Source organism: Bemisia tabaci, chromosome 5, assembly GCF_918797505.1.
Source record: "Bemisia tabaci chromosome 5, PGI_BMITA_v3".
In the NCBI taxonomy this organism is placed as follows: Eukaryota; Metazoa; Arthropoda; class Insecta; order Hemiptera; family Aleyrodidae; genus Bemisia; species Bemisia tabaci.
Genome location: NC_092797.1, coordinates 29,883,209 through 29,909,930, shown reverse-complemented (window position 1 = coordinate 29,909,930; position 26,722 = coordinate 29,883,209). Strand labels below are relative to the sequence as shown.

Below are 26,722 nucleotides of genomic sequence, written 5' to 3'. Positions count from 1 at the left end.
TTGGTTTTTTACAGTTACATTTAGTCGAATTAGGCTATCGTCCATCTTTTGTCTACATTAACTCGGCCCCAAAATAAATTTAACGAGATTGAAATCACCCACAAAAACCAATTTTATTGCACTGAAACCTCCATTTGTAGAAAACTGGGTGCGAGATATACTACTTCAACGAAAGGACGGTCGTCCTCTCAACACTGGACGCGCAGTGCGAGCTGTTAACGAGTGAAAAGGAGGCCGGTGCACGGTGCGCCTTCAATTGAAACCGCATGCAACCCGGACAACTCTCGAACACGAATAGTTGTATCAAGGCGCTGACATCGCATCGCTTCCTTCGAGCTTCGCTAGGGAGAGTATCGTCATGTCTGCATCGCTCCTTGATTGACTCATTAGCTTCAGGTTTTTTATGTGGCTCTTGAGGATCAATTTCAATAAACCTGATCATGAGGAATTAGTATTTTCGAGGGAGAAATGAATGATACTCATAAATAATCAGCAAAAATATCAATCAAATCAAAAAATTCTATTATGAGTACTAGTACAAAACTGCGGGGGGAGAAAAAAATTAATTTTTGACTCTAATTATAATTTTTGGAGCTTCTTGGCTTTGAATTCCCTGCGAAATGGTGTGGACCCAGCACCATTTCTCCACCCGTATTTCAAAGAAACTTCCCGCTAGATTTCAGCGTCCCCTTCTCCTCCTCTCCTCGCATACTCCCGCTTGCAGCCTTGTCCCGCAAATCTACCACTGATGCTTTTTCAGGTAGCTCTCTCTGATGCAATCCTCGACACAGCCGCAACGAAGCACCTGCAATTTGGCAAGCGGGGACAAGCGTGAAGCGGTTTGATGCTAGGCCGCGTCGCGTCGGTCCTTAGTATGTCACGGCCGGGTGCCGGAGAAGAAACGGCGGTCGGCCGGTCCAATCCTCAGATAAGACCCGATCTGGCCCCGTAGGATCCCAACTTGACGACAAGATTCGGTCCCCCTCTCAGCCCCCCCTCCCCTTCCTCCGGCCCCGGTCCCGTGAGGCTCCCGCTCGCTTCCCCGGCGTCCCTGGCTGCGGCTGGGTCGCTATAAGACTTGGCTGCAGGGTTGCCTCGCAACCGGCTGGAACGGGTTTCCAAGTGGTCCGCACACAAAATTGTTAATTTTGATGTCGCAATCGGATCGCCGCGCGCGCCGCGCTGCGCCTCGCCGCACAGTCCAACTGCAACTAGCCGTTGAGGGAGGTTGGGCAGGGCATGTTTTTTCAAAACTGCAAATTTTGATTTATTTTGTGAGTACATACATACACATACATATAAGTCGCTTTACAGCACTCCCTCGCGCTCTACGACTCCTAACCTCCACTGCTCTCTTTCAAACCACAAATCTTGGGGCGATCAATATAATATCTTGATTTATTTTGTCAAATTTTAAATATAAGGTAGTTCTTCTGGAGGGAAATTTTACAATGAAACTGATGGTTTCACTTGTATACCCCTACGTTCAGTATCAACAAAGATACACGGGAAAAAAAGTTATTGGTATCCCCTAAAATTGTGGTACTACCCTAATTTTTTTGGATGTTATGGACATTTCCAATGAATTTTGGTAGAACCGCAACTCAAATTGGGGAAGTATTGCAACATATAGGTTAGTAATCTAATTTTTTGAGACACTACCACAATTAATTGGAAATGTTAATATCATCCAGCAGTTAGGACTTAACTTCTACCTCCTTTTTCCGCGTATGAATCGTATTTTCGCGTCAAATCGGGTAAATAGAGCGTGTGAATCCGATCCAGTGAATGAACCCGATCCTCGTTTTCGGAGTAAAACACCCAAGTAGTATGCACCAAACGGATGGATGGTGTTCACCGGGGTCATAGTTGGGATTCACCCCGTACCCCGTGAAATACTGTGGGTTCGGTAAATCTGGCAGGAGGCTCTGTGATTGGTCCGTACTGGTATAGGTAGGTCTATCCCCCTCTGATGACACCGATGTCAGCAATTTCATCGGATTCAAGACGATAGGATCGGACTGATCGCTTATGCACTTTTTAAGTTTCAAAATTACGTTCGAGCTCTCTCGTGGACTCGCTCCACTGTGCTCTGCTGTTGCTCCGGTCACTCCTCGCCGCTCAGCAGAGATTCGGATTCCTCAACGCGACTGGATTTGATTGGTCTTGTCTCCGTGGTTCAGAGGATTCGGACTTCTCACCTCAAGGTCTGTCCTGGCAACAAATCACCTCGATAACGCCGAGAGACTATCAGGAGACTTTTTTTTTAAAAAAAATAGCCCAATTCGTGTGTTTTTAGGTTGATACTTCCATTGCACAAAAAGAAAAAAGTCCCTCAAGATTCAAGTCAGTAAAGGTGCTGCGAATAACTGTATTTGTTGGGACGCATGGGACGTTTGACCAGGGGTGCTTGAATGCTTCAGCACCCTAGAAATTCTGACGAGTGGCTCAGAGGGCCCCGGCGGAATTTCCCTAGGGCCAATAAAACTGAAAACCCACATAAACGAAGACTTAAGGTTAATTAGGAGGTCCCCACCTGAGAGGAGAGTCCCCATAAAGGGACAGGACCTCAAGAATTTTCGAGCCAGACCGGCACTGTTGGGACGCCTAACTTAAAAATCAATAATGCAAATCAAACTACAAGTAAAGGGAGTTAGACATCTCTGTAATCGGCTATTATTTGGCAGCGAGCATAGTATAAAGCCCAATGCACCTGCTGCAGTTTGCAGTGTATCTGTCTGCTAACTTGCAGGTAACGCTGAAATTATCTGATACGTATTTAGTATTAAGGGACTGCCTTTGAGTTAGATTGTTACGAGAATGAACTCGATTCAGCCCCAGCATGAATGCATGAAGTGAGCATTTAATCATCCCTTAAAATTTTTAAGTGTTCGTGTTTCAGTGTTTTATTGAAAGTCTTTAATCGAATTTTTTATCAAAAAATACATTAACAGGGAAAATTAGGCAATGTCCGATGTACTCAGGCTGATCCCGAGTAAATCCGTCCAATTTAGTCGTGTCCAACTCCGATTTGGACGCGGCGCATGGCAGCAACTGGTTTAGTCGGCTCGAAAACAGCGTTTTTTTTGTTTTTATTTCGACAACATTTTTCGATGTTCATTTTTTCCTTCAAAGCCGGCCGAATGGCGGGTCGGGCGATGGTTCGGCAACCGCGGTGGGGAGGAGAGGGAGGGGTCGGAGGAGGGCACCCCGGGAAGGTAGGTGTGAGAGGAGCGCTCGTGCATGTGCGAACAGACCGCGACTGAGGTTTGAGGATGTTTATGCAATGACATTTCTACACGGGCGTTGCACAACGCGCCTCGCGCGAGCCAGGAGCAATTCAGTTGCGTACGCGGCACGAGGGGCCAGCACAATGTTGACATTCGCGGACCTCGGTCCTGATCCCAGGCCCGGTCGGTCCCGGTCGGGCGGGCCCCCGTATTATCGCCGCGCGCCCGATGCGATGCGGCTCTCGCGTCGCGACGCATGGGAGTCGGGAGAGCGGCTTCGCGTCGCGGCGCGGGATTCGGGCGTGAGACCTTATTTGGTGCTGCGGGGCCCGGGCCAGGACGCGAGTGGGGTTCCCTTGCGCCGCTCTTGAGAGAGCCGGCCCCGCCAGCTGACCATCTCGAAACCCGCCCCGCGCTGCCAAATTGGGCGCCGCAAGGTCCTCCCATCGCCCATTGAGGGCCGGTCTCCTCACCGACCCGTCAAAAAAGTGGGATCAGGACGTTGCATCCACCTGCGATGCATCCACCCAGCCCCTAGTTTAGGTTAGGTAAGGTTAGGTGGGTTAGGTTAGGTTAGGTTAGGTTAAGTAGGTTAAGTTATATTAGGTTAGGGAAGTTACATAAGGGTTGATGCATCGCAGGTGGATGCAAAGTCGCGCACTCCTAAAAAGTGTCAGTACATTATCATTTTAGACTCAACCTTGGAAAGGTGCCTCAAGGTAAGTGAAGAACTTTGAATAAAACTATTAGTGCCATTTTTATAAAGAAATTTCCGCGGGGAGGAAGGATTATACCGCGAATGGGTATGTTGCACACAAGGAATGGCACAAAAATTACGATGGTCACATTAAAAAAGTCTTTAATCCACTCCTTAATGGACAATTTGTGTTGTTTGGCACACAATTTCTTCAAGTGCCCATTGTCTGAGCTAGGTAGACGCGGGAATTCTGAAAAGGCGTGTTCCAAACTACACAAATTTACGCACTCAGAAGTTGATTTCAGCCTTTTTAATATTACCATCATAAGTTTTGTGCCATTTTACCCCGAACAATTTACGCGCACAGCTGTATCTCATGGGTGCAACAGACCCATTACATGTCCTAGCAGAAGGTCTCTCTGCGAATTCCATTCCCTCTCTCCTCTTCGAGCGAATCATCAATGACACCCTCAGAGGCGATCTGGCCTGGGGTGCTAGGGTACTTCAGCACCTTAGAAATTCTGACAGGTAGATCAGGGAGCCCCGGCAGCTCGCCTATGGGGGCCTCCAAAACATGAAGAACCTACATTAAGGAAGAGTTTTGATTAGACAGGGGGGGGGGGGGGGGGCGCGGCGGCGCACTCGAAAAGAGGGGCCCCCAAAATATACCAGCACCTCAAGAATTTTCGAGCCAGACCGACACTGGACACCCCCGCTTCTTTCAAATCTAATATTGAACCAGGTGCTTGACAACGGTGTACGGTTGCGCCGCAAGCGGGTGCCACCTTATTGCTCCGCGTTTCGTTGCGTCGCGCCGGCCGCGCCGCGTAGCAGCAGCGGGGCGGCGCGTTGCGGAGCCGCGGCCGTGGGCCGCCTATCACACTTCGATCATCTCCTGTGGTCGCCGATAAGCTAACCGCCCGCCGCTCGCGTTCCCAGCGTGTCTTGCGACTTCTCAGCCCTCTCCCCCCCCCTCCCCCGACGGAGGGGACCTCTATCGCAACACCCCACCTCTGCTGCATTCCCTCCCTTCGTTTTCACCAACGATGGGGCCGTGGCAAGACGTTTTTACAGAGTTGTGGTGTGGATTTTTCCATCTAAAATTTCGGAAAAGAAAGAAAAAAGCACAAAGTGTATTGAGAAGTTCAAAAAAGCACTTTTGAGGGTGGAGAATTTAAATGCATATTTTTTATCCCTTCATCTGAAAGTGCTTAAGGAGCTGATTTTACAGTATTTTTTATAATTTTTTTCTGGTATGGGAAATAGTTTAAAAATAGATTTAAAACCGAGAAAATGCATCACCTAGTGACGTCATCGGCGGCATTTTCCATTTAAACACACGTATTTTAGCAGATTAGATCATTTTGTCATATCTTCTCCAATAATTGTTCAATTCATGAACCAAGGGTATCCTCGTGTTCAGTTCACTCAGTAGTTTCCACTGAAACACGAAATTCATTTAATTTCAGACACCTGCAAATTCTCTATTAAAAGCCAACAGATGAGTGTGACTTTCCACGGAAAAAGGAAAAACATTGAAATTATATACGATTCTATTTAACGACTTTATCGCGCACCAAAGATAGCAACAAGCCCCAGTTTCTCGTGTGAATTCCAAAAGATAATTTAATAAAAGTAAAACGGATGCGGTTTTTGCGGTGATGATTCACTGATACGTTGTAGCTGTACTTACACTCTCAACAGAGGCGCTATAAAGAGAACCTGTCTCCTAAGTGCACCAGACTTTTATTTTCGGTGGACATTTGATCATTCCAACGTGAGTTATGATGTTACCGTCGCATTTTCTTCAGTTAAAGAGAAGCGGAAATGGGAATAAATTGTATACAAAATAAGCTGAAGCTGTGCTATGAGCTTTCATTCCTCACCTAGGATTAAAAACTTCCACTGGAAAAATAATCAAAATAGCATGGCTCATTTTTTTTTTGCAACCAGAATACGTTTACATATGCGCATATGCATATTTAATACCGTGACATCACAGGTCCCTCGCGGATCGCGGCCGGGAAATTATCACACGAACACGCATTATTATTCCCGTATAAATTACTTATTCTAAATTTCTTGGAGTATTAACCGTTTTGAACCCTTAATTAGACGGTTCGGCTCTGCTTTGCATCCTCTTGCCTTCGGAGCGTTGCATGTGTTCCGAGATTAGTTCAGCTAAGAACACTTGTTTACAGATTTTATGTCTTTATCATCCGTGCACAGCGATCATGGTTGAGCACGAATGTTAATTCTCCTGTAAATGAAGAAAACTCGTTTTCGCCGCGCACTGGCCCGAGGGCCGTGCCTCGGACCCGCAGCCAATGCGTTCATCTGAATGCAAGCACCAGCTCCATGCACATTGCACATTGCGCATGCACTCGGGTGCCCGCTCCGAGCCCTCGTCTGGAACACTGCTCCTTCGATTAAAACCTTATTACAATCAATCAAACTAGTATCTTGACAATTATCTCGGACATCATCGCTACTGGGTTGCGTGCGTATTTTCATACGTACGTGTACTATGGATTGATTGCGTACGTTCGGTGGAGTATACATTGTGGCAAGTCGGAGGCAAGGTTGCTGGCAAGTGCTTAAGTGACCACTCGCGGCGAAAGAGGTTTAGTCTCTTGAGGAGGACTTTTGAGAGGAGCTGTTTTTATCAAGTTAGGGCGATAAATTAGGAGGGGTGGTTACCCAAACAAGTTTTGGATTTGGCATCACCAGGGAAAAGTCGACGGGAGACTACGACGGTTACCGGAATAAAAGACTGTAATCTTTAGGGAGATAGGCACATGTGGCGTTTGGGTGTCGCAGAACACCAAAGCGCGTTGTAGGAGCGACTTTCATGCATGTATGTAGGTTGATAAATTGATCATTAAGTTTCCAGACGGTATATTACGAGGGGTTTCGTTCGTTTTCAATCGCTGCAGTAGAACGTAGAAATGCACTGTAACACGGCTGTGTTAAACTTTTAGAGGAGAGTTTTTCGGAGTTTAGTGCGTTCAAATACATCGTACATCCTAAATCAGCCACTGGCAGATGGGTTTAAGACAGAGCTCTGAACCTTGAACAACTTTTGAACTTGAGCCTTGAACAGTGACTATGAGAGTTTTTCTCGATCCTCTTCATCCTTCGACATAGGATGAAAAGTCTACAGTATGGTCTTTTTCTGCTATAATATTCAAAACATGTATTTCTTCTACCATTTATCAATTGAAAGTAATTTAAGTTGTTTTATTTTATTGTTTCAGGCGAACATGATGACGACGGAAATGGAGACAACGGATGATGATCACTTTTCCTGTAAGTTCATGAAAATATGTAAATTTTTAATTTTTGAGAGATTCCAAAACAAGACTCGCCGTAAATTACGGTGAATCTACGTACCGTCCGTAATTAAGATGGGTCCACCCAACATGTTCCTATCATTTTTGACCAAGATTCGTCGTAAAATTCTCCGCGTTCTGTCGCTTTGCCTCGTGCATGAGATTTCATTAGCTGCGAATCAGAGGAAAAATGTAAACATAATTCCTTCCAATTGTATCGGTTGACACAGACTAAAAATCGCACCTGAGACGAAGATGAGGCGATGAGCAAGACCGTTGGCACGCCAAGCGAGGCCACGAGGAGCCCTCGCCCCTCCCTCCTCGCCGCCCCCTGTCCGCCTTGTGACGGCGCGGCAGCGCGCGAGTGGTCTGTAAAACCTGTCAAGAATGTTTGCCTCGTTCACGAAGAAACCGCTGAAATCACATCAGATTGCCATTTGGAGGACACTCCGCGGCTGGCGCGGCCGAGGCAACCCATGCGGCAACGAAGGACCAAGTACGCACTGTCCAGTGGCGTGGCGTGCTTTGCGATGTATCGATTGTTATGCCATTTAAACCTATGGAAAAAGATCGATAGACAGGGTGTTCGCAGCGAACACCTTAATAATCGATTCTTTACCATAGGTTCAAATGGCATAACAATCGATACATCGCAATTCACGCCACGCCACTGACACTGTCGACGCCCGCCTCGGAGCCCGAGAGCGCAACCACCCTTAACTGACAAATAAGTCGGCTGACGCTAATGTCACGTCAACGTCGGCTCCCCGTATTTATTAGGTTTAACCTAAAAAACCGGTCGTCACCGGGTGCGGGTGCCAAGAGAGCGAGTCGTGGAAATGCCGGAATTTCTCGAGTCCTCGAGGTCGGACCTTAAGCCGGCGAAAATCGCCGTTAACTCGGCATACCTGAACGGCGAGATGCAATTAGCTCGGCAGTTTCCCAATTAGCGAGGAGCGGATCGTTGGCTAGTTTGAAGATCGGTGAGAGTCGAGATTTTCAAAGCCTTTTCGTCGGGAAATTAAGGTATTGTATCTACGGAGGCCGAGATGCATAATCTATATTCCAGATCTGGCTAATTTGAATCAATAATAATGATAACGCGTTTACTGCTCATCTCTACCACTCATCCCCGAAGAAATTCATAATAATTTGCATGTATCCAGATTGTCCTAACATTCTTTTCTTCTTCCTCTTTTACCATTTCTTCGTTATCCTCTCCTGCCTCCTCTTCTTCATATTCCTCTTCTTTTTGAACTTCTTTTTTCTCTTCCTGCTTCCCCCACTTTTTCTTCTCCTGCTTCCTCTTCTTCTTCTTCTCCTCTTGCTTCCTTTTCTTCTTCATCTTTGTTTTCCTCTCCTTCTTCTTCTTCGTCTTATTCCTCTTCTTTTTGATTTTCCTTCTCTTCTCCTGCTTCCTTTTCTCCTTCTTCTTCTTTTTCTTCTCCTCCTCCTCTTGCTTCTCCTAACTAAATTAACTTTAACTCCGAATCTAAATCCTTCTCCTCCTCCTCCTCCTCTTCCCCCATACATGTGTAACTTAGTTAACGACACTTTTGAATCCTCACGTTAAAATAAAAATTCAAAGAACTGGAATACTTATTCAAGCACAGCCGTATCACCAACGAATAATTTACCCTGACTGATGAATGAACGTTAAATGACGAACCAGGGCCGGATTTACTTACTTGCCGCCCATGGGCCGCCTGTATTTTGCCGCCCCCTTCTCATTCGTTTTGAAACATCAATAAAAACCATCAAGTGAACATGCCGGAGGGGGAGGGGTGCATAAGATACGTTTACCTACTAGTGTTGGATACATTTTTTGCGAAAGCCCTGTCAACACTACTAGCAATGCGTGAGGTATTCATGCAGTCTTGTAGGCGCTATGCGTTTCACGCTGACCGCAGCGACCGTGCGACCGCACTGTCTTTGGCGCAATGCGTGAAGTATTCTTGCAGTCTTGTAGGCGCTAATATGTGTTACATGCCGACCGCCGCGCCGCGCGTTTCTCCTTTTCATCTCAAGTTCTCGTCATCATTGCTCTCTAAGTCGCGCCGTTCCAGGCCAAATTGCGTGTTTGGTTTCTCTCTTAACGCGACTAATTGAAGGTGCTGTCTATTGTATCACAGAAGGACGACAAAATTAGAGATATATCTCAGGAAATGAGAGATTTTGTCACCTTTTCTCGTTCGTATTTATTTTTTCTGAATCCAATTTTTCTTTATAGCTTTATTTAAAAAACTTGCAAAATTTGCCGCCCCCTTTTGCCGCCATGGGCCGCGGCCCATGATGTGGCCACCCCCTTAATCTGGCCCTGTGACGAACATGCTATATTGAACTTTTCAAACCATGGCAGATGGCACAGACGTAAGATCTACTCAGATGGATTTTACCAGTAGTAAGGACAGATAGACCCGCTCAAGCATAGTTGAATTTTAAAGAACGGCACAATGATGCGTGGGCTAACGGAAGGAGGCGCACCAACCAACACCAAGATTCCGAGGAACTCGCCCGTTCGATGCGTCGCGTCAGGCCGCTCAATTTTTTTCTGGAGTCGGATTCGGCGGTGGTGTGTGGCGAGCGGACGAGGTCACACGAAAGCGTCGGAGAAGAAAAATTAGCATTTTCCCGAGTGGATTTGTCACAAGGACATTGGCCACTGCGACGCTACACCGCGCCGCGCCGCGGCGGCGACGGGCGGCCCCGCGGTTCACGGTGCGACGCGGCAGGGCAGGCTAATTATCATTAAGGCCCAGGTAAATGAGAGCGAGCCCCAGGCCCCCCCTCCTCCCCGACCCCCCCCCCCCCCCGTCCCCCAGCGGTCCCCGTCGGGCGGCTTCCCCCGCCCGGCCCCTCCCTCCCACGCCGCCACTTGGCTTGCCTCATCGAGCCGCATCATGGCCTTGTCCTGGTGATAAAGAAAACAAAAAAAGAAGAGAAAGATCCGAGCTTGGCAGATACCGATACGGCGATACGGCTGCCCGCACTGCCGCCGCCGGAGATGCAAGAGTCGCTGAGCCAAAGGCAGGTGATCTCGCGGTCTCTCCTCCGACTCGATATTCGATTATGTGGTAGCCGTGGCGTTGCTGAGTCTCCGGTGGGCACCCGTCCAGTGGTGGCGATACAGATCGTATTCGATAGTGATTCGATGTATCGTTCGGTTCAAAACAATGCAACATAACCTCAAACCAAAATTGTAAGATATTTGTCAGTAAAACTGAAAATGAGAAATTTCGTAGCAATTTCACCACTCTAGGCTAAGTGCTACTCATACGAATCAAAGATTTCTCACAAAAAACCCGTTCCGTCAGAATTCAAGAGTTTTTCTTCAAATCGGATCGAAAAAGTTGGTTCCAAGCCTTGATTTTTGCGTTTACGTCGGCAATTTTTGCTCATTTTTCGGGTCTAATAGCAAAAAGTGGGGTTTGGGACCGATTCTCTCGATTGAATTCAGAGGAGAAGAAAATCGACCCTACACTGGAAAAGAACACATTGGATCTAGAGTCCAGACTCTCAAAAACATCGACAAGAAAAAATACTCTTGATTCAATCAGATTTAAGCTTACATCAAGAACCAAGCCTCTTCATTTGAGCGGATTTCCTTTTGATCTAAGCTTAAATCTGATTGAATCAAGAGTCCTTTTTCTTGTCAATGTTTTCAAGAGTGATCCAATGTGTTCTAGATCCGATGTGTTTTTTACCAGTGTTCCGTGTGCTAGAGCAAATTCGATTCTATCGATCTTTTGGACTCGATGAATCGATCCTCCGAATGATGGATGCAAAAATCCGCCTCACTACCGTGGAGTTGCTGAGTCTGGCTCCGGCTCACCCGAGACCCGGCTTGTCCATCAAGCGAGCGAGAACAGCGGCATGGCGTGCTTTGCGATACATCGATTTATCTGTCGTTCCAACCTATGGAAAAGGATCGATAGTTAGGGTGTTCACAACAAACACCTTAATAATCGATTCTTCACCATAGCTTCAAATGGAGACGTATCGATAATCGATCATTGAACGAGAGGCAGTGCCTGGTGACAGCAATAACGACGAGCGTCGCCGAGGACCGACCTGCGACTCCGACCTGTAGAATGCACATTGCACATTGCACCGCGTACCGGTTCTCGGAAAGCCAATCCGCTTCAATTGCTACGGCTCCGATTTGAGTGAATTTTTATACTATCCGTGCCCACTTTGACCGGTAACCGACTGGCATTGTTCGGCCGTTTCGACGTCCAGCCGGCCAATAACCGCGCGCCGCCGCCGCCGCCGTCTAGAGATACGATCCCTCCGCCTCGGCCGACTGCATCGTCAGCTTTCTACGGAATAAACCCACGCCCAGCGCTGTCACTCAAATTCTCACCTCCCGCGGGTTACGGCCCTTCCTCAGTGAAGGGATTCCAAAAATGATGAAGTCACCAATCGCCGCAGATCGTATTCGATACATCAAACAGATCAGATCAGATTGTATCGATATCGATTGGTTCAAAACATAAACATAGCCTCAAAAGTCAATTGAGTTATGTGACGGAACGGGGTTTTTTGTGATAGATTTTTGATTCGCATTAGTACTTATTGGCCAAGAGCGGTGAAAGTGTTACGAAATTTCTCATTTTCAGCTTTTCTGACAAATAACCAAGAATATTGGTTTGAGGTTATGTCCTATCGTTTTGAACCAAACGACACATCGAACCACTATCGAATACGATCCATATGACAAAATAAACATCAAAATTTGCAGTTTTTAGTGATGGATTTTTTTTTTTGCATGAGTACCTATTGGCCAAGAGTAGTGAAAGTGTTACGAAATTTCTCATTTTCAGTTTTTCCGACAAAAATCTCAGAATTTTGGTTTGAGGTTATATGTTCTACTGTTTTGGACCAAACGATACATCGAACCGCTATCGAATACGATTCTGGAGCAAAAAAGAAGCGTGTTGTGTCTTGGCTCAAAAATCACGAAAAGCGCATCTGAAAAGTCTTATATAAACTCCTAACATAAATTATAACAAATACTTACCAACTGTGATTGAAGGAGGAGAAGTAACAGTAGAAATATATAGGAGTAGGGGTAAAAGGGGAAAGACGAAAGAAGAGGGAAGATTGGAAGAGTGGCAGGCAAATGAGTTAATTTTTGGCAATATTTTCCTCGAGGAAGTTCAGGAGCTCAAAAGTGTTAAAACTCCGGAGTAATTAAACAGCTGCAGATAAACAAAAGGACCAAAAGCTGTGATGCTTGCTGTGTGCATACTTACTCTGAGTATCGGGAAACTTCATGAAGGGCAGACTTCTCTTGCGAACCTCGGGTTGTGGGGAGGTCTACCCCATCAAAAACGTTTCCCCACTGTCCCACCGTCCAATCCCAGCAAACCAGTGTCCAACCTCCAAGACGAAGCTGAGGTTTGTGTACGCGTGTTGCCTAGGTTTCACTCATTAGTTATTTACCACCAAGAATAGCGGGTTAATATGAATAGCCAATGAATTGCAGCGCGGCCGGTTTGGCAAAGAAAAAAGCTGATTCTAATTTTTCGTAAATGCGAAGTGGTTTTGATTCGCATTCCGAAATTTTAGGCTGATCATTCAAATTGGTTGACAAAACTATAGAGAAAGAAAACGAAGAGAACATAGAGCGATCCTATCGGTGGAAGTGGACGGTAGCAAGAGAAAAAGAAGTAAATCATAGACTAACTAACGGCAACCCACGAGGTACCCTATAGTTAGTTCATCCTTTTCCCCCGTAGTCTGTAAGAGCCCACCCGTTTCAACCGGTAAAATCGCCCCATTTTTATCTTTGTCTTCTTTGTCTATTGTTTTGTACATCAATTTCAATAATCAGCCCATAGGTGAAGAGTGAGATGCAAAACATCTCTCACCGTTTTTATTCATCCTCTATTTTCGACACCGGTGCAGTGCTGTCACTTCCCGGAATTAATTCCCAAATTCGAAACTTTTCCCGGAATCCTCTGAATCCCTGGAATTTTCAGCTATTTTCGGAATTTCCTCGAAATTTGCCAGCTTGACCATTTAATTGATTAAATTTAGGGACTTTTTGATTAAATTTGACGATCTTTGGAACTAAATCCGGGTGTATTTCGGAATTTTCCCCCGGACTTTTTCTCGGAACTTTGGCAAATCGGAATACACTGGTAAAAAAACCTCTTGGTTCAAGAGTGCAGTTTCTTGTTGCCGGATTTAAGAGTCTGGACTCTTGTTTCAATGCAGAATCCGCTTGAATCAATGCAAAATCCTCTTGAAACAAGAGTTCAAGACTCTTAAATCCGGCGACAAGAAACTGCACTCTTAAGTCAATGCACCGCGGCATTGGTCCAAGAGATTTTATTTACCAGTGTATGTTTCCGGAAATCGGAATCATTTCCTAATCTTTTGATAAAATACAATGGCAGCACTGCACTAGTGATAGGTAAAATTCGGGAGCTTTATAGATGAGGAAATCGTTGATTCGGCAACTTAGCGCGGGGGGTTCAAGTTTTGCGAAGGGTGGGGACAGTTGTCCCTTGAAGGGTCCTTAGTTGCGCTCCTCCCGCTTGTCCGTGTTCGTCCCTCGGAGTCCGCGTCCCGTCCCACTCGTCGTCATCGACTTGGACATCGAACCGTCATAGATCAAAATAGAAGTGGACTCGGAGGCTGAGTCTGAATTATGATAACAAATGTTTGCATTCCGCACACTAATTATGCAAATCCAATCACCACCTGCAACGGAGCTCCGCCGATCCGCGCTCACCAACTCGTCCGTGACGTTCTAATGGAGTGCAATTACCGCCAGTCTTCGTCTCCAGCCTCCCCCTCCCCCTCCGCCTCACAGTGAATCGAGTCGATAGGGAGCTCGGACGAAATTTGGAAACTTTAAACGCTCATAACTCGGTTTATGCCAAACTTTGAGGTTTTCAAAGTGGTTCCATTGGTTTCCCCATAAAATTTTCTTCTAGAGGCACCCCTTAAACTTTCAAATAAGGCGATATAAACATCAAAATTCGCACTTTTCGTCTAAAGTTCTACGTCCGGCCTCTCCAATTGACTCGATCCACTGTGCGCTTCCTTTCTACTCCCCCTCGCTTCAGACTTCGGTCCCCAAATCCTCCCTTTTATTTATGCGGCAGTTTTTTTAGGTTTATTTTTCAACTTTACTTCATCGAGCTACGGACTGATTATTGAAATTTATAGACAATGCGGTAGACAAAGAAGACATAGGGACTATGGAGTGATCCTATTGGTTGAAATTTGCAATGGAATATGCTATATGGCTTGAAATATGCTTTTTTGGTTCCTATAGACTAAGAGGGTTAATGATGGACTAACTGTTGGGTTTCTTGTCGGTTGCCGTTACCTAGTCTATTACTTACCCTCTTTGTCCAATGCAGCCAATGCCTTCCACCAATATAGGCCCGCCTAATTAAGTCTCTGTCTTTTATGTCCATCGCTTTGTCTATCAGTTTCAATAATCAGCCCGCTGATTATTCAAATTGATCGACCAAGATATGTACTTAAAAATATTATGGATTAATGAACCAACATTATTTTATTTGTTTCAGCGCGCAACGGGGAATTACGATTATCAGAGGATTTACCTGGAGAAGAAATGGCCGGTGGCGGTCTTTGGCCTAGCTATCCTCTTGGTCTCAAAAAATCGACCTCGACACCCCCCGGGTCCAGAGATCTTTCCGTAAGTTCAAAGCACTTCTTTTTTAGAATGACTAGACTAAGGTGACCTCGTAATTGAAAAGGGGGTTGCGCGAAAGCTTCCTCGTGCTCATCGCCTATCGATGCAACTTATTTGATGTTGAGGCGGCTTGGTATGACTCGTCGTCGTGAACGTAAAAGAAGCCTTCAATACGTAGCATATGCAAAGCAGCCAGCCGTCAAACACGATTAGTTGCATCTAGAATTTTGAAGGCGTTTTCTTCTCTTTTTATCATGTACGATGAAATGAGCCTTTCCTCTCTCTACGTACAAAGAAACTTTGGCTGTTCTTAGAAGAATTAAATAAAATAGTTAAGTAAATAGGAGGCAAAATTATTAACGCTTAGGCGCCATTTTCTTTTCAACACTTTAATTCCTAATTTTGAACACTCAATAGTCTTCATCTGTCTATTTGATAAGTTATTTTTGCAGTTGTGGCCCTGGAATGGAAGACGGCCTTGTTGTAAAAACAAAAAGAATTACTAGTTTTATCACTCCCCGCCTTAACAACATTTATAACTGACATAACCAAACTTTGCATTTTAGTGGGATTGCATCCCAACATTTTTCGAGAGTTGGGCTCCAGTTACCAAAGCCTGCAGGGCATGCAAAAATTGAATTTTCCGCACCAGGAATGCGCATCCTAAAACCAATACAATTAAATGCGGTGTAACCAAGTTACCAATCATGCGCACCATATATGGGCATTGCAAAAAAATTTGATTGCAAAGAAAAGCATTGAGCGGTGTTTCGATTTGATATATAGTTAACCTCACAAAATGATTAAGCCTCAATCTGTTCCATGGAACTGAAGTGCGGAATGGCGCGCATAATTTTTATGAAGCAAGTCTTTAAAGTATGGAAAATAACACTGACAAAGACTGTATGAATAAAAATGAATAGTTTTTCGAGCGAATATTGACTTACGAAATTCTCATTTTTGCAGAGTCCTGTCATCCTACAAGAAACGGGTTCTGTCCACGATGAGACCTCTTCCAGTGGAAACAAAGAGGACGAAGACGAGGATGAAGAAGACGTTGATGATTTGAAAACCCTACCTCATGATCCTGAGCGATTGAAAGCATTTAATGTAAGTTTTATTTTCGTAGTTTATGCTCTTGGAGCACGGTCAGCTAAAGCTCATTTCAATGACGTCGTAAAGACTGTGTACACATTTTCTTTGTACATTACAGAATCAGGTACTGGAAATCTTCGATGCCTATCTAATGGAAAATTTAAGTCAGATTCTTTTAAGCTTTTTTCTTCTCTTTTAACCGTGAGGCATTTATGCTACTCGTGTATTAGTTAAATTCACATGAAAATTGCAACATGTGCAGGAAACACACAACGTACAATCAATCACAACTGATATGGCGCGTATCTAAAACGCACTCTCTCATACCGCTGAGTTTACCCTCGTTTTGCATTTAGAAATATGTCTACCTCAAAATTTTTGGATTCAATATTTTTTCTTGCACGGTTGAAGTGTGTTTTTTGTATCGTCCTAATTTAGTTTTGTAAGAAACCCTAATGTTCATGAATCTTCATTAGCCATTTAGGGAAAAAATTATATGAACAGAGAAAAGAAACGAAGAAAAAAATGCAAAGCGAGGAATTAAATTCAAAATAAGCGTGATGGTTGATCACCCCCTAGAAAACACAATTTTCTATGTTTTATTACATAAGCTGGCGCTTAAGACATTTTTAATGATTATCATCGCGATTTGGACCTTTATATAAATTAAGTTGAAACGTTAGCAACGCCGTCATTCTTGAAAATGTTGAAGATACAATTGAACTACATTTTGCAATTTGGAACTATAAAATCTGGCTCCTCTGAAAAAACACTTATGTGCATAGGGAAAATAAAGGCACATACGTTGTTTTTAAACCGGGCCGGTATTTTTAGTTCCTAATTTCAAAGTGCAGTCCAATTAAACCTAATTGTGCGTCTGACTGCCCGTATGTGCCTTGAGGCACCCCAAATGGGGATCCCCAATATGGTAATTTAACTCCTCGAATCTGTTAATATGTTTCAGATGTTTGTTAGACTATTCGTCGACGAAAATTTGGATCGAATCGTCCCGATATCAAAACAACCTAAGGAGAAAATCCAAGCCATCATAGACTCGTGTACGCGGCAATTTCCTGAATTCGCTGAGCGAGCAAGGAAAAGAATCCGAACATATCTAAAATCCTGTCGTAGGAATAAAAGAGCGCGAGATCCTGGAAATTGGCCAGAAGCAGTAAGTAAAACTCATGTATTTCTAACTTGTCCAGTGTTGCCACTTACTCAAAAAAATATCATAAAACATCCTTATCCTTCAGTAGCGAACCTGAGTGATTCGCTCACTTTGCCAATATCGCAAGGACATTTACATCATCTAATTTTAAGCGCCTCTAATTTATGATTACTCTGCCTCCCTGATTAACTATCCTTTACCTTTGATGTCCTTAATTCCAAGGTAGTTACTCGGCATTTCTCTAATAAGGATGCGCTTCGATATAGAGCTCCCCGGCTGATGGAATTTCGCCGATTAAATATGCAAATCAATTAGAGGTTATAAGCGTAATCTCGGTCCGTATATTAGCAGCGTTAATTTCAGACTCATAGATCAAGTTTTTCAACCGCATTCATCAGATTTTTTCCACTTTATCTAAATTTTTCTTGTCCTCGGATGTTTTGAAATGTCTTCAACTAAAGGAAAATGAACGTTTGACTTTTCCAGAATCGACCAACACCTGCTCATCTAACCAGTGTACAAGCTGAACAAATACTAGCGCAAGCTTGTGAAAACGAAAGTCATAACGCGAAAAGAATGCGCCTTGGACTTGAACCTGTGAGTCAACCAATGCCCGTATTACCAGGCCAGGTAACTTATTTTTGTTTTGAGCGCTCAAGAGAGCAGAGAATGATGCCACTGTCTAAACGGAGGAAACATTTAATAAGGATGAGTGAGAATCCCAGAAAAAAAAACAGGCTACGAGTTCGGCATCTATTGCTCATAGTAGCTCTAGCCGGAGTTTGAAGACGTTTATCGGAATCTTCTTGATTTTGGAGCCTTGTATAGAGTAATTGACGTGTTTTTTCTATCCCTACACTGTGAGGGAATTTCATGGTTTCTTAGTCAAGGTGGTTTCGAGGGGTGTTTTCTGGCCGTAGGTGACTCATCCCTTACTTACTAAACAAAACTATCATATATTCATGTACCAAAAAATTGTCTTTTTGACAACGTGACAATGTTTATTAACCAATATTAATGAAAATTGAAATCTAGAGGTAATGTTTAGCGCTCTTTTCCTTTTTGACCTACACAAAAAGGAAACACTCATTTCAAGGAGGGGTCTAGAGGGGTACTGAACTTAAAAGTGGCCAAAATTAATATTTCTAGCGACAAAAATTGATTTTTGACGGCACCCCTAGATACAGCGTTGAGAAATATTGAAGCAATGTGTCTTACTTTTTTTCGCTTTAACTAATCGTTTTCGATATAATATAGGGACTGAATGGAGCGCGTGATGGGCGCAAAGGGGGTGGAGGTGGCCCCCAGGGACAGCGTTTTTCGAAAACAGTTATACCACAAAAACGTCCTTTTTTAACCTAACAATCGACTCCTTCAATATTCGTACTTAATCCTGGGACACTCTGTATATCATCTACATGGGCGTAGCTAGGGGGGTCCTGGGGGTGCCTGGCCCCCCCAGAAATCTCGTGCCCCCCCCCCCCCCCAGAAAAACGGGATCCTCCATTCCTCACCCCCCGCTCTCTTCACCACGAGAGGAGGTCCCATGCCCCCCCCCCCCCAGAGAAATTTCCTAGCTACGCCCCTGATCATCTAATAATCTTGTGGTCTTTTTTGCCGTGGAATATAATTTTTCGTTTTTTTTTGTAGTTTTATTTAAAGGAATGTTTCCTGAAATACCGAAATGGATTGTTTTTCAGACAGAGCAGCCGCGACCAATCGACCACTTCTCATCCTCGTCTCTGACGACGACGACGACCTCGTCGCTGAACAACAACACGCCGAGCAGCGGGAGCAACACCTCCATCAGCCAAACGGACACAGCCTCCACGGAGACGAAGGAGCCGCCCGGCGCCGGTGGCAGCGGCAAAACCGTCCTCCAACAGCATCTCATTAATAATAATAACAATATCGCCAACAATAATAATATCAAAGACGTTCTCAATTTTACGAAAGGGCTCACCGCCACCTCCATAAATAGTGATCATAGTTCATCGAAAACAACAAATAGTCGAAGGTACGTTTCATTTTTTCGCACTCACGCCTTTCGTCCAACACTGCCTTAGTAAGGGAAAACATCGTATGAGCATTCGAGAGTTGCGAAATTTCCTTCTATGAATTGTTTATTTTTGAGGAAAGTTAGGAATATTTTTCCTTTACATTTTAAGAATCTTTAGGTACAATTGCGAACAGGGCCAGATTTAGGGTGTGGCCACAAGGGTCGCGGCCCGTGGCGGCAAATTTTGCAATTTTTTTGAATGTAGCTATAGAGAAAGATCGGATTCAGAAAAAAAAATACAAACGAGAAAAGGTGACAAAATCTCTCATTTCCTGAGAGCATATCTCTAATTTTGCAGTCTCTCTGTGATACAATAGACAGTACCTTTAATTAGTCGAGTTAAGACTAGGAGAGAAACCGAACACGGAACCTGTGGCCTGGAACTGCGCGGCGCATAGAGCAATGATGACGAGAACTCGAGATGAAAAGGAGAAACCCTCGGTGCGGCGCGGCGGTCGGCATGTAACACATATCAGCGCCTACAAGACTGCATGGATACTTCACGCATTGCATCATAGACAGTGCGATCGCTGTGGTCAGCAGCGGGCAGCGAGAAACGCGTAGCGCCTACAAGACTGCATGAATACTTCACGCATTGCGTCAAACGCAGTGCGTGCAGCAGCGGTCGGTGTGAAACGTAGGACTGTAGGAATGCTTCACGGATTGCGCCAAACAGTGCGGTCAGTGCGGCGCGGCGGCGGAAGTTACAATTATTAACCACATTTATGTTTGTTCTTTCATAATTTTTTCGTTCATTTCATATAAATGGGAGGCATTGTCCACACAGAGATAGGCTTAAGGATACCTCAGATTCCCAAAGAGTGGGTTTCACTTCCTATAAAATTTGTTAAAACTAGTCCGATGCCTGTGTCTTGATCTTTACTTAAAAATCTGAGCTTTAATTGACCAACTTTTTGATACATTAAAGTAAAATACGTTTGCATGCAATTGATGCAACTTGATAATCACGAAATTTAAGATATACTCTTTCCTCAAATAAAAATTAAACGGCATATACGTACCTACAGCACTTGGGTTGAAGTGAAATATAAACATGTTGCGCCTATCTAAAAAAAAATAGCATAGTGCATAACTACGTTCATGATTTATTTTGTAAAATTTAAATAAATCTAATGATAAAATATTTTCTTTTTTTAGTTCCCTGAGCAGTAGCAGTGCTTTAAATGGCTCTCCAGTAGTTTCTCGGATGGAAGCATCACCCTTGTACAGACCCAACCCTGCTTTCAGTCAGGCATTTTCTCCTCGTGGTGTTTCCAGCCAAACAAGCATATACGCGGGCGCCAGCCCGAACATGTTTTCAGCCTCCCCATTTGGCCCCGCAGGAATGATGGGGAACGGTAAGATTTTTCACATTTTTTTTTTGCTATCTCTTTCATTTGGTTTTCCTTCATTTTTTTTTCTTGCAATTTTATGTAAAAATGCCAGAATTGTGAATACATCAGAATTTATGGTGTTGAGTGCACTGCCGTGCTAAGGAAGAACGCCGTATGAACATTCGAGAGTTGCCAAATTTCTCCGAATAAAATTTTGTTTTCAGAGGAAAGTTATGCATACTTTTCCAAGAAATTTTCAGATATTTAAGATTAATCTGCGAACAATGTTGCCTGAAAAATTGGAAAAAAAATATTCATAACTTGCCCAGTAAATTGGTATTTTATCAACGGCAACTTGGCAACGCCTGGGGGCTCATAACGGCGTTCTTCCTTTGCACAGCAGTGCAGATGAGAGAATTCTCCATGTCCTTTTTAGTTTTTAATAGTTTGATACGGGAATAAAAAAAGAGGCCACACCTAACTAGCATTTTGTCTCGTGGGTGCAGCAGCAAATTGAAACTCCAATCCAAAAAATGTAAAAAATCGAAAAATAAAAGTATAGGTAGCTCACCATGGACCATGTGACAACCATAAACCTTTGAGAAAAGGAATCCTAATTTTCTGGCCGCTTCTAACTATGCACATTTCTTCAAAATTTCTGCAGGTTTGAATTACTGCAGCCGAACTTTTCTTCTCCTCTTTTTCTTTTCTTTTATTTAAGGTGATAGGTGTTGCAGAGACTCGATTAAAGTCTGTAACTGTTTATGTATCATTGTATCATCAACGCGAACGGAATACTGCCGTGCTAAGGAAGAACGCCGTATGAACATTAGAGAGTTGCCAAATTATCCCGTATGAAACATGTATTTTTGAGAACGATTATGCGTATTTTTTCTTGAAATGTTCAGACATTTTCGACGAAATTGCTAACAAAATTTTCCGAAAAAATTGAAGCAAAAAACTTACCATTTTCCTAGTAAATGAAGGTCTTTTCGAAGGAAATGTGGCAACGTTTGAAGGTTCGTACGGCGTTCTTCCTTATAGCACGGCAGAATATCACCGAGAGCGAGACACACAAATCTCCTGCAAACCGTGTGAATACCAGCAATCTATGCTGTATAGCTACGTGTATCAGTGCAATTTGAAGGCGGCTTTTTCTCTTCAAAGCATTACCGCATGAGAAAAGACGACATTGACTCCGGTGCGACTCTCATGATAGCCAGTGATGCCTATAAGGACTCTCTTGGATTTTTTTCTTTCTTTTTTTTCTTTTTTTACCTATTTTGATAATTACGTATAATTGTGCAAAAAAAGCGTAGACAACAATTGAGAATGTCATCGCACAGTCTGAGTAGCTTAACACCTTTTAAATTGATTGTGGACCACCCAAACCATCTTAAAATTTAAAATCTTAATTCGTAAATTTCAAATTTTAAGCCCCAGAATAACATCATTTATTTCGAGTTGCCTTTCTTTAGCTGATTCAATTTTTTTTTTCACGCAGGACCCACCGACCTTAGCATGAAGCAAGCCTCAAAACCCTTATTAAATCATAAACTGAGCCCAGCAGAAATGGCTGCTGTGCGTCAACTGATCACCGGATACAGAGAATCAGCAGCATTTTTACTCCGATCTGCAGACGAGCTAGAGACATTGCTGCTGCAACAACCTTAGCTTGTTTAACCTTGATTCATCATCTTCGTTCAATTTTGTATAGTTTTTAAGCCGTGCATTTTCCGTCAATATTGTATTATAAACTAAATTAATAATGTTATGTAACTGCCAAGTGGATGTGCAGGTCATTTTTGTGGATTCATAGATAATTACCTACTTAATTATTAAGTTTTCAAACCATCTCACTATTTCTGTTTTCTTAATAAAATTGTTAATTTATACTTAACACCGAACCACTTCTTATCTTTTCATTATTCATCCTAGAATTTCGCTCGGTTTTTCTTCTCCGGCTTTAAAAACAAACAGGTCGGTGTTATGAAGATATTTAATACTTCATTGGTAAATGTCTTTTCATTTATATAATTTTGAATGATACCACTGTTTCATTGATGCTCAAACATTTCAATGGGAATATTGTTCAAAACGGCATTAGAACGTAATAAGCATTTCCACCATTTGCTTGAATGGGGGTAATTATTGAGGTAGGTAGTATGTGCCTCAATTAGTAGTTCCATTGAAAATTCAACAAAGCCATTCTATTTATCTACTCCATTAGCAAAAAAGAACTTTAAGATGAATGTTGGAGGGTAGGTTATACATTTTCAATCTACATATTCCCTCTAGTACTTGTTATTTTTGACTCTCTTTTAAATACTCAAATTTCAGTGACGTTTACTTTTCTCTTTTGTTTTTTTTCTTCAAGGAAATGCCGAAAGAGATAGGCGGTAACAGGCCAGACACGAATTTGCACAATCATTAATTGCTGCATTATACCGAGGTCATTTTAACTCGGAATTGTTTCGAGTTTCTACTTCTTCAGGAGAAAACTCTGCCTTTTATTATTTGTTGTGACTACCGATTCAGATGGAGAGAGTGTCTCTGAGAGAGCCAACAGTATTAAAGTCAGCACCTGCCTAATTGCTGAATATTCTTAAGAGAGTAACGAGATATTTGAGATGAGAGTCGTTCCACGCTGAATATTATAGATAAAATTTTCTACATGCACTGACTAAAATAAATGAATTGGAGAATGTTTTACCTTTGAAAAGTTAGTTGATTCATTTTAACAATTTCCTTTTTACAGAGATAGTGAGTCGTATGAGTGCTTGCGATTTATTTATTTGAGATGAAATGAGTTGTGGTCTACACGGCGAGTAAATACAGTGGAGGAGGCTATCACAAGAAAATAAATTAGGAATACGAAATGGCCCTGTTTATATTTGCCTCTTGCACTTAAAGGCACTATTATTTGATGAATTGTACTTAGCTTTTACATACTCTAATATTAATGCAACAACTGTGAATAAACTTCCCATGGAGTAAAATGTGCTCTCCTGGAGAATAAAAAGAGAAAAAAGATAAGGTAAACATTTGAATACAACGATTTAAATACAACGAGGGCACTGCTTAATACTACCAAAAAAATATGATAAAAAATCGTATTGTTTGAGAGGATAGCAGGCAGATATAGGTATTTACATTAAAGGTATGATCAAAATTATGTATGAAATATTTATATTTAAATTTCGACCAAAATATCATTAAGAGGATGTGGATGTTCGGGTCAATCCATCAAGAAAAATATAACCCAATAACATCGTAAAAACATCAACAAGAAACCATCCATTATGATCTCAATCAAAGTTCTAGAAAAAATGGTCAGCCTGATACAGCCAAGGTGACATGCACTTCCTCTTTCGGCATTTTCAGAATCCGTTTTGAGTTGTGAAACTCAAAAGTAACAGGTGTCTTTTGATTTCATTTGAAAGGTGAATTTCATAAGTTGAGAATACCTGTGTAAAGAGGTAATCAGTTACCATATTCGCATCATCTCTCAGAAACCGCCCCACACCCCTTTTTCACTTGAATGTCAGGGACTTTCAATAACACTTAGATTAATTAGCGTCGGAAAGTTAGATCAATTTATAGAAATTTGAAGAAGTGAAGAAATCAAATGTTTTTTTTTTCCAACAGATAAAAAATAACTCAAATTGAAATTTAAGCGTATCTCAGAGTAAAAAACATGCAGTCGGATTTTTTTTTTGTAAATATGCCATCATATTCTACGTAGTTTCTTTCTGCACTTCCATGTGATGGATGTCACGCTTATCCATTGGATTTTTCATCCCGTTATATAAGCGGATGATTTGTTACTAGAGCCTCGAAATTGATAGGAAATCGAAGAAAATCCCTCTTTTTTGTAGGGGAGTAAAACTGAAATTAGCCTGATTTGAGACACAAACTCTACTTTTGGGGAAATGAAATGCGTCAGCTCAAAAATTGAGGATTTCTTCATTTTCGAGGCTCATTTCTATCCGAGAAGTGCGTGCGGTTGCTATAGATCATTTTTGTTGCAACGAAGTTTTCCTTTCAATGAAATTTACTTGAATAATTCCAGCACTAGATCTCACGATATCTGATACTGTATTAGTACTTATTTCGTGTAAAAACATTCTCAGATAATTTTGAAGGTGAAAAAATTCGACAACCTTGTATCCATTGAATCAAAAAATGATTATTTCTACAAATTATTTCTTACGTTTATGACTCATTACTTTGTTTTTCATGGAGTATTTGTTGTAAAGCTAATCGACGTACATCAAAAAATCTTCGTGCTTTTTAATAATTCTTTTTTTGTTCACAACTTTTTTTCGAACTTTAGGAAGGTATTGACTATTTTTGATAGCCGAAATACTTAACACTGTTTCGACTACAAATAACTTTAAATTGCAACGATACAAACTTTTATTTGTAAGTGTCAGGGAGAAATTTTCAAAAACTAAAAGCGTTTAATGAAACAAAATCACGCCAAAAATCTATAAACTATCCAACTCGAGTAATGTGATATAGATTCAATTAACATTCACCTTCAATCGATGGTTATGGTTTTTTTTAGCAAATCAAGGTTTTTTTAGCCTGATCATCATGAAATTAATTCAAAACTTTCCAATTTAGACAAAATTTGAACACATACTAGTCAATAGCTTCAAGGAAATTTTTATTGCTCATAATCGAGACTTAATTCTTTCCTTTTTCAAATGTTTGACTGTTAGATTGAAATATACTTACCTACGTAATTTTCATTACGGCATAAAATCAAAATTATTATTTAAGTTAAATTTCTAATAAATAATATTTAATTTTAATTTAGTAAAATTCTTATTGTTAAAGTCTTATTTAATTTTTTCATTTTCCCCGTTTTTTTTTTCTCTTTAATTTTTTTCTGTTAAAGTTGTACCCTATGCCTGTTTATTGTTAGGTTTTTGGGTAGTCTAAGTCACATTTTTATTTTCTCCTCTTTCAAAGTATCATTCATGATGCTATCTTGATTATTGTTTTTTGTTTTTGTTCAAATTATTTTCTGTATGATAGTTTTTATGTTTGGTTTTTTTTTTTAAACAAAGAATTGAAAACCAGGTTTAAGCATGATTTAAATATTGATGGTTGTTAATTTATTCAAATGATCATCTTGAGTTTAAAGTTTAAGCAAATTTCTAGTTATATTATAATTTTTTTTTTTTTTTTTTTTTTTCTGACGCCATCAAAGTACACAATAATGTACAGGAGCAAGATTCTGCTAATTATTCAATGAAAATGATCCATTTACTCTTACAGAAATGTTTTGAATGTAATTTACCTACACATATCGAAATCTCAGCCAATTATGCGGTCAATTGAAATGAACCATTATTAAACTGATAGGGAGGTGGATACATTCAGTGCTTATTTTCTTCTTTTTTATTTTATGTTGCACCTTTGTAAAATAAAACTTTGTACTTAAAATATGTGTATAAATGTAAATAAACGTTATTTAATCGTTTACCACCTCGTAACGATCGAATATGAGATGTCGGTAATAAATACAATGTCTTTCGCAAAAAAAAATAATACCTGTAGTTTTGATATGCCTGACTTAAGTTCCCTAAATCTAATGTTATGTTCAAAAAGCAAACTCGGGAAATTTTACTAATACGGGTAGCTCAATCAATCAGTCGATTCCGCCTTCGATTATTGTGATGGCAATTCGAGCCGCATAATAGGACCAGTAGTTTTGCCACTGAGTAACTGAGTTCCGGCAAGGAACACATTGAAAATAAAGCCAATGGCTGAGTAAAATATGTCACAGAATCGTATCTTGATTTAAATATTTTGCAGATTAGCAAGAAATAAAATAAATTGTGCAAACGCCGTGTATCTACGTTTAAAATCAAAGGAGATATTAGGATGTTTGGCATCACCCGCCATTGTTGTGCACATTGTGGTTTAATCCTTCTTACTTTTGTCATATATTGATGGAATGAATATGTAAAGATTGCAAACGTATTAATCGATCACTGATGAAACCAAGGTGGAAGAAATGACTCATGGAATGGACTATCACTGTGAATGACGTCTTAACCTGTTCTCTTAAAATGGCGATACATCTGTTAATATTGATTTTAGAAACTTTGCGTT

The 26,722-nt window shown here is 41.8% G+C and overlaps 1 protein-coding gene across 2 annotated transcripts in view; it reads left to right on the top strand.

Moving 5' to 3' along the window:
* Window positions 1-26,155, top strand: part of LOC109037463 (nucleolar protein 4) — a 119,868-nt gene extending 93,713 nt beyond the window's left edge. The window contains exons 4-11 of one of the 2 annotated variants that reach the window (XM_072300527.1): window positions 7,185-7,236; window positions 14,810-14,940; window positions 15,904-16,047; window positions 16,997-17,203; window positions 17,687-17,797; window positions 18,901-19,217; window positions 20,418-20,617; window positions 22,098-26,155. In XM_072300527.1, the coding sequence (XP_072156628.1) occupies window positions 7,185-7,236; window positions 14,810-14,940; window positions 15,904-16,047; window positions 16,997-17,203; window positions 17,687-17,797; window positions 18,901-19,217; window positions 20,418-20,617; window positions 22,098-22,267 (1,332 nt within the window). In that variant the 3' untranslated portion in view covers window positions 22,268-26,155. Of the gene's footprint in view, window positions 1-7,184; window positions 7,237-14,809; window positions 14,941-15,903; window positions 16,048-16,996; window positions 17,204-17,686; window positions 17,831-18,900; window positions 19,218-20,417; window positions 20,618-22,097 lie in introns of both variants that reach the window. The other variant, XM_072300526.1, reaches the window with a different exon arrangement.
* The last annotated feature ends 567 nt before the right edge of the window (window positions 26,156-26,722 follow it).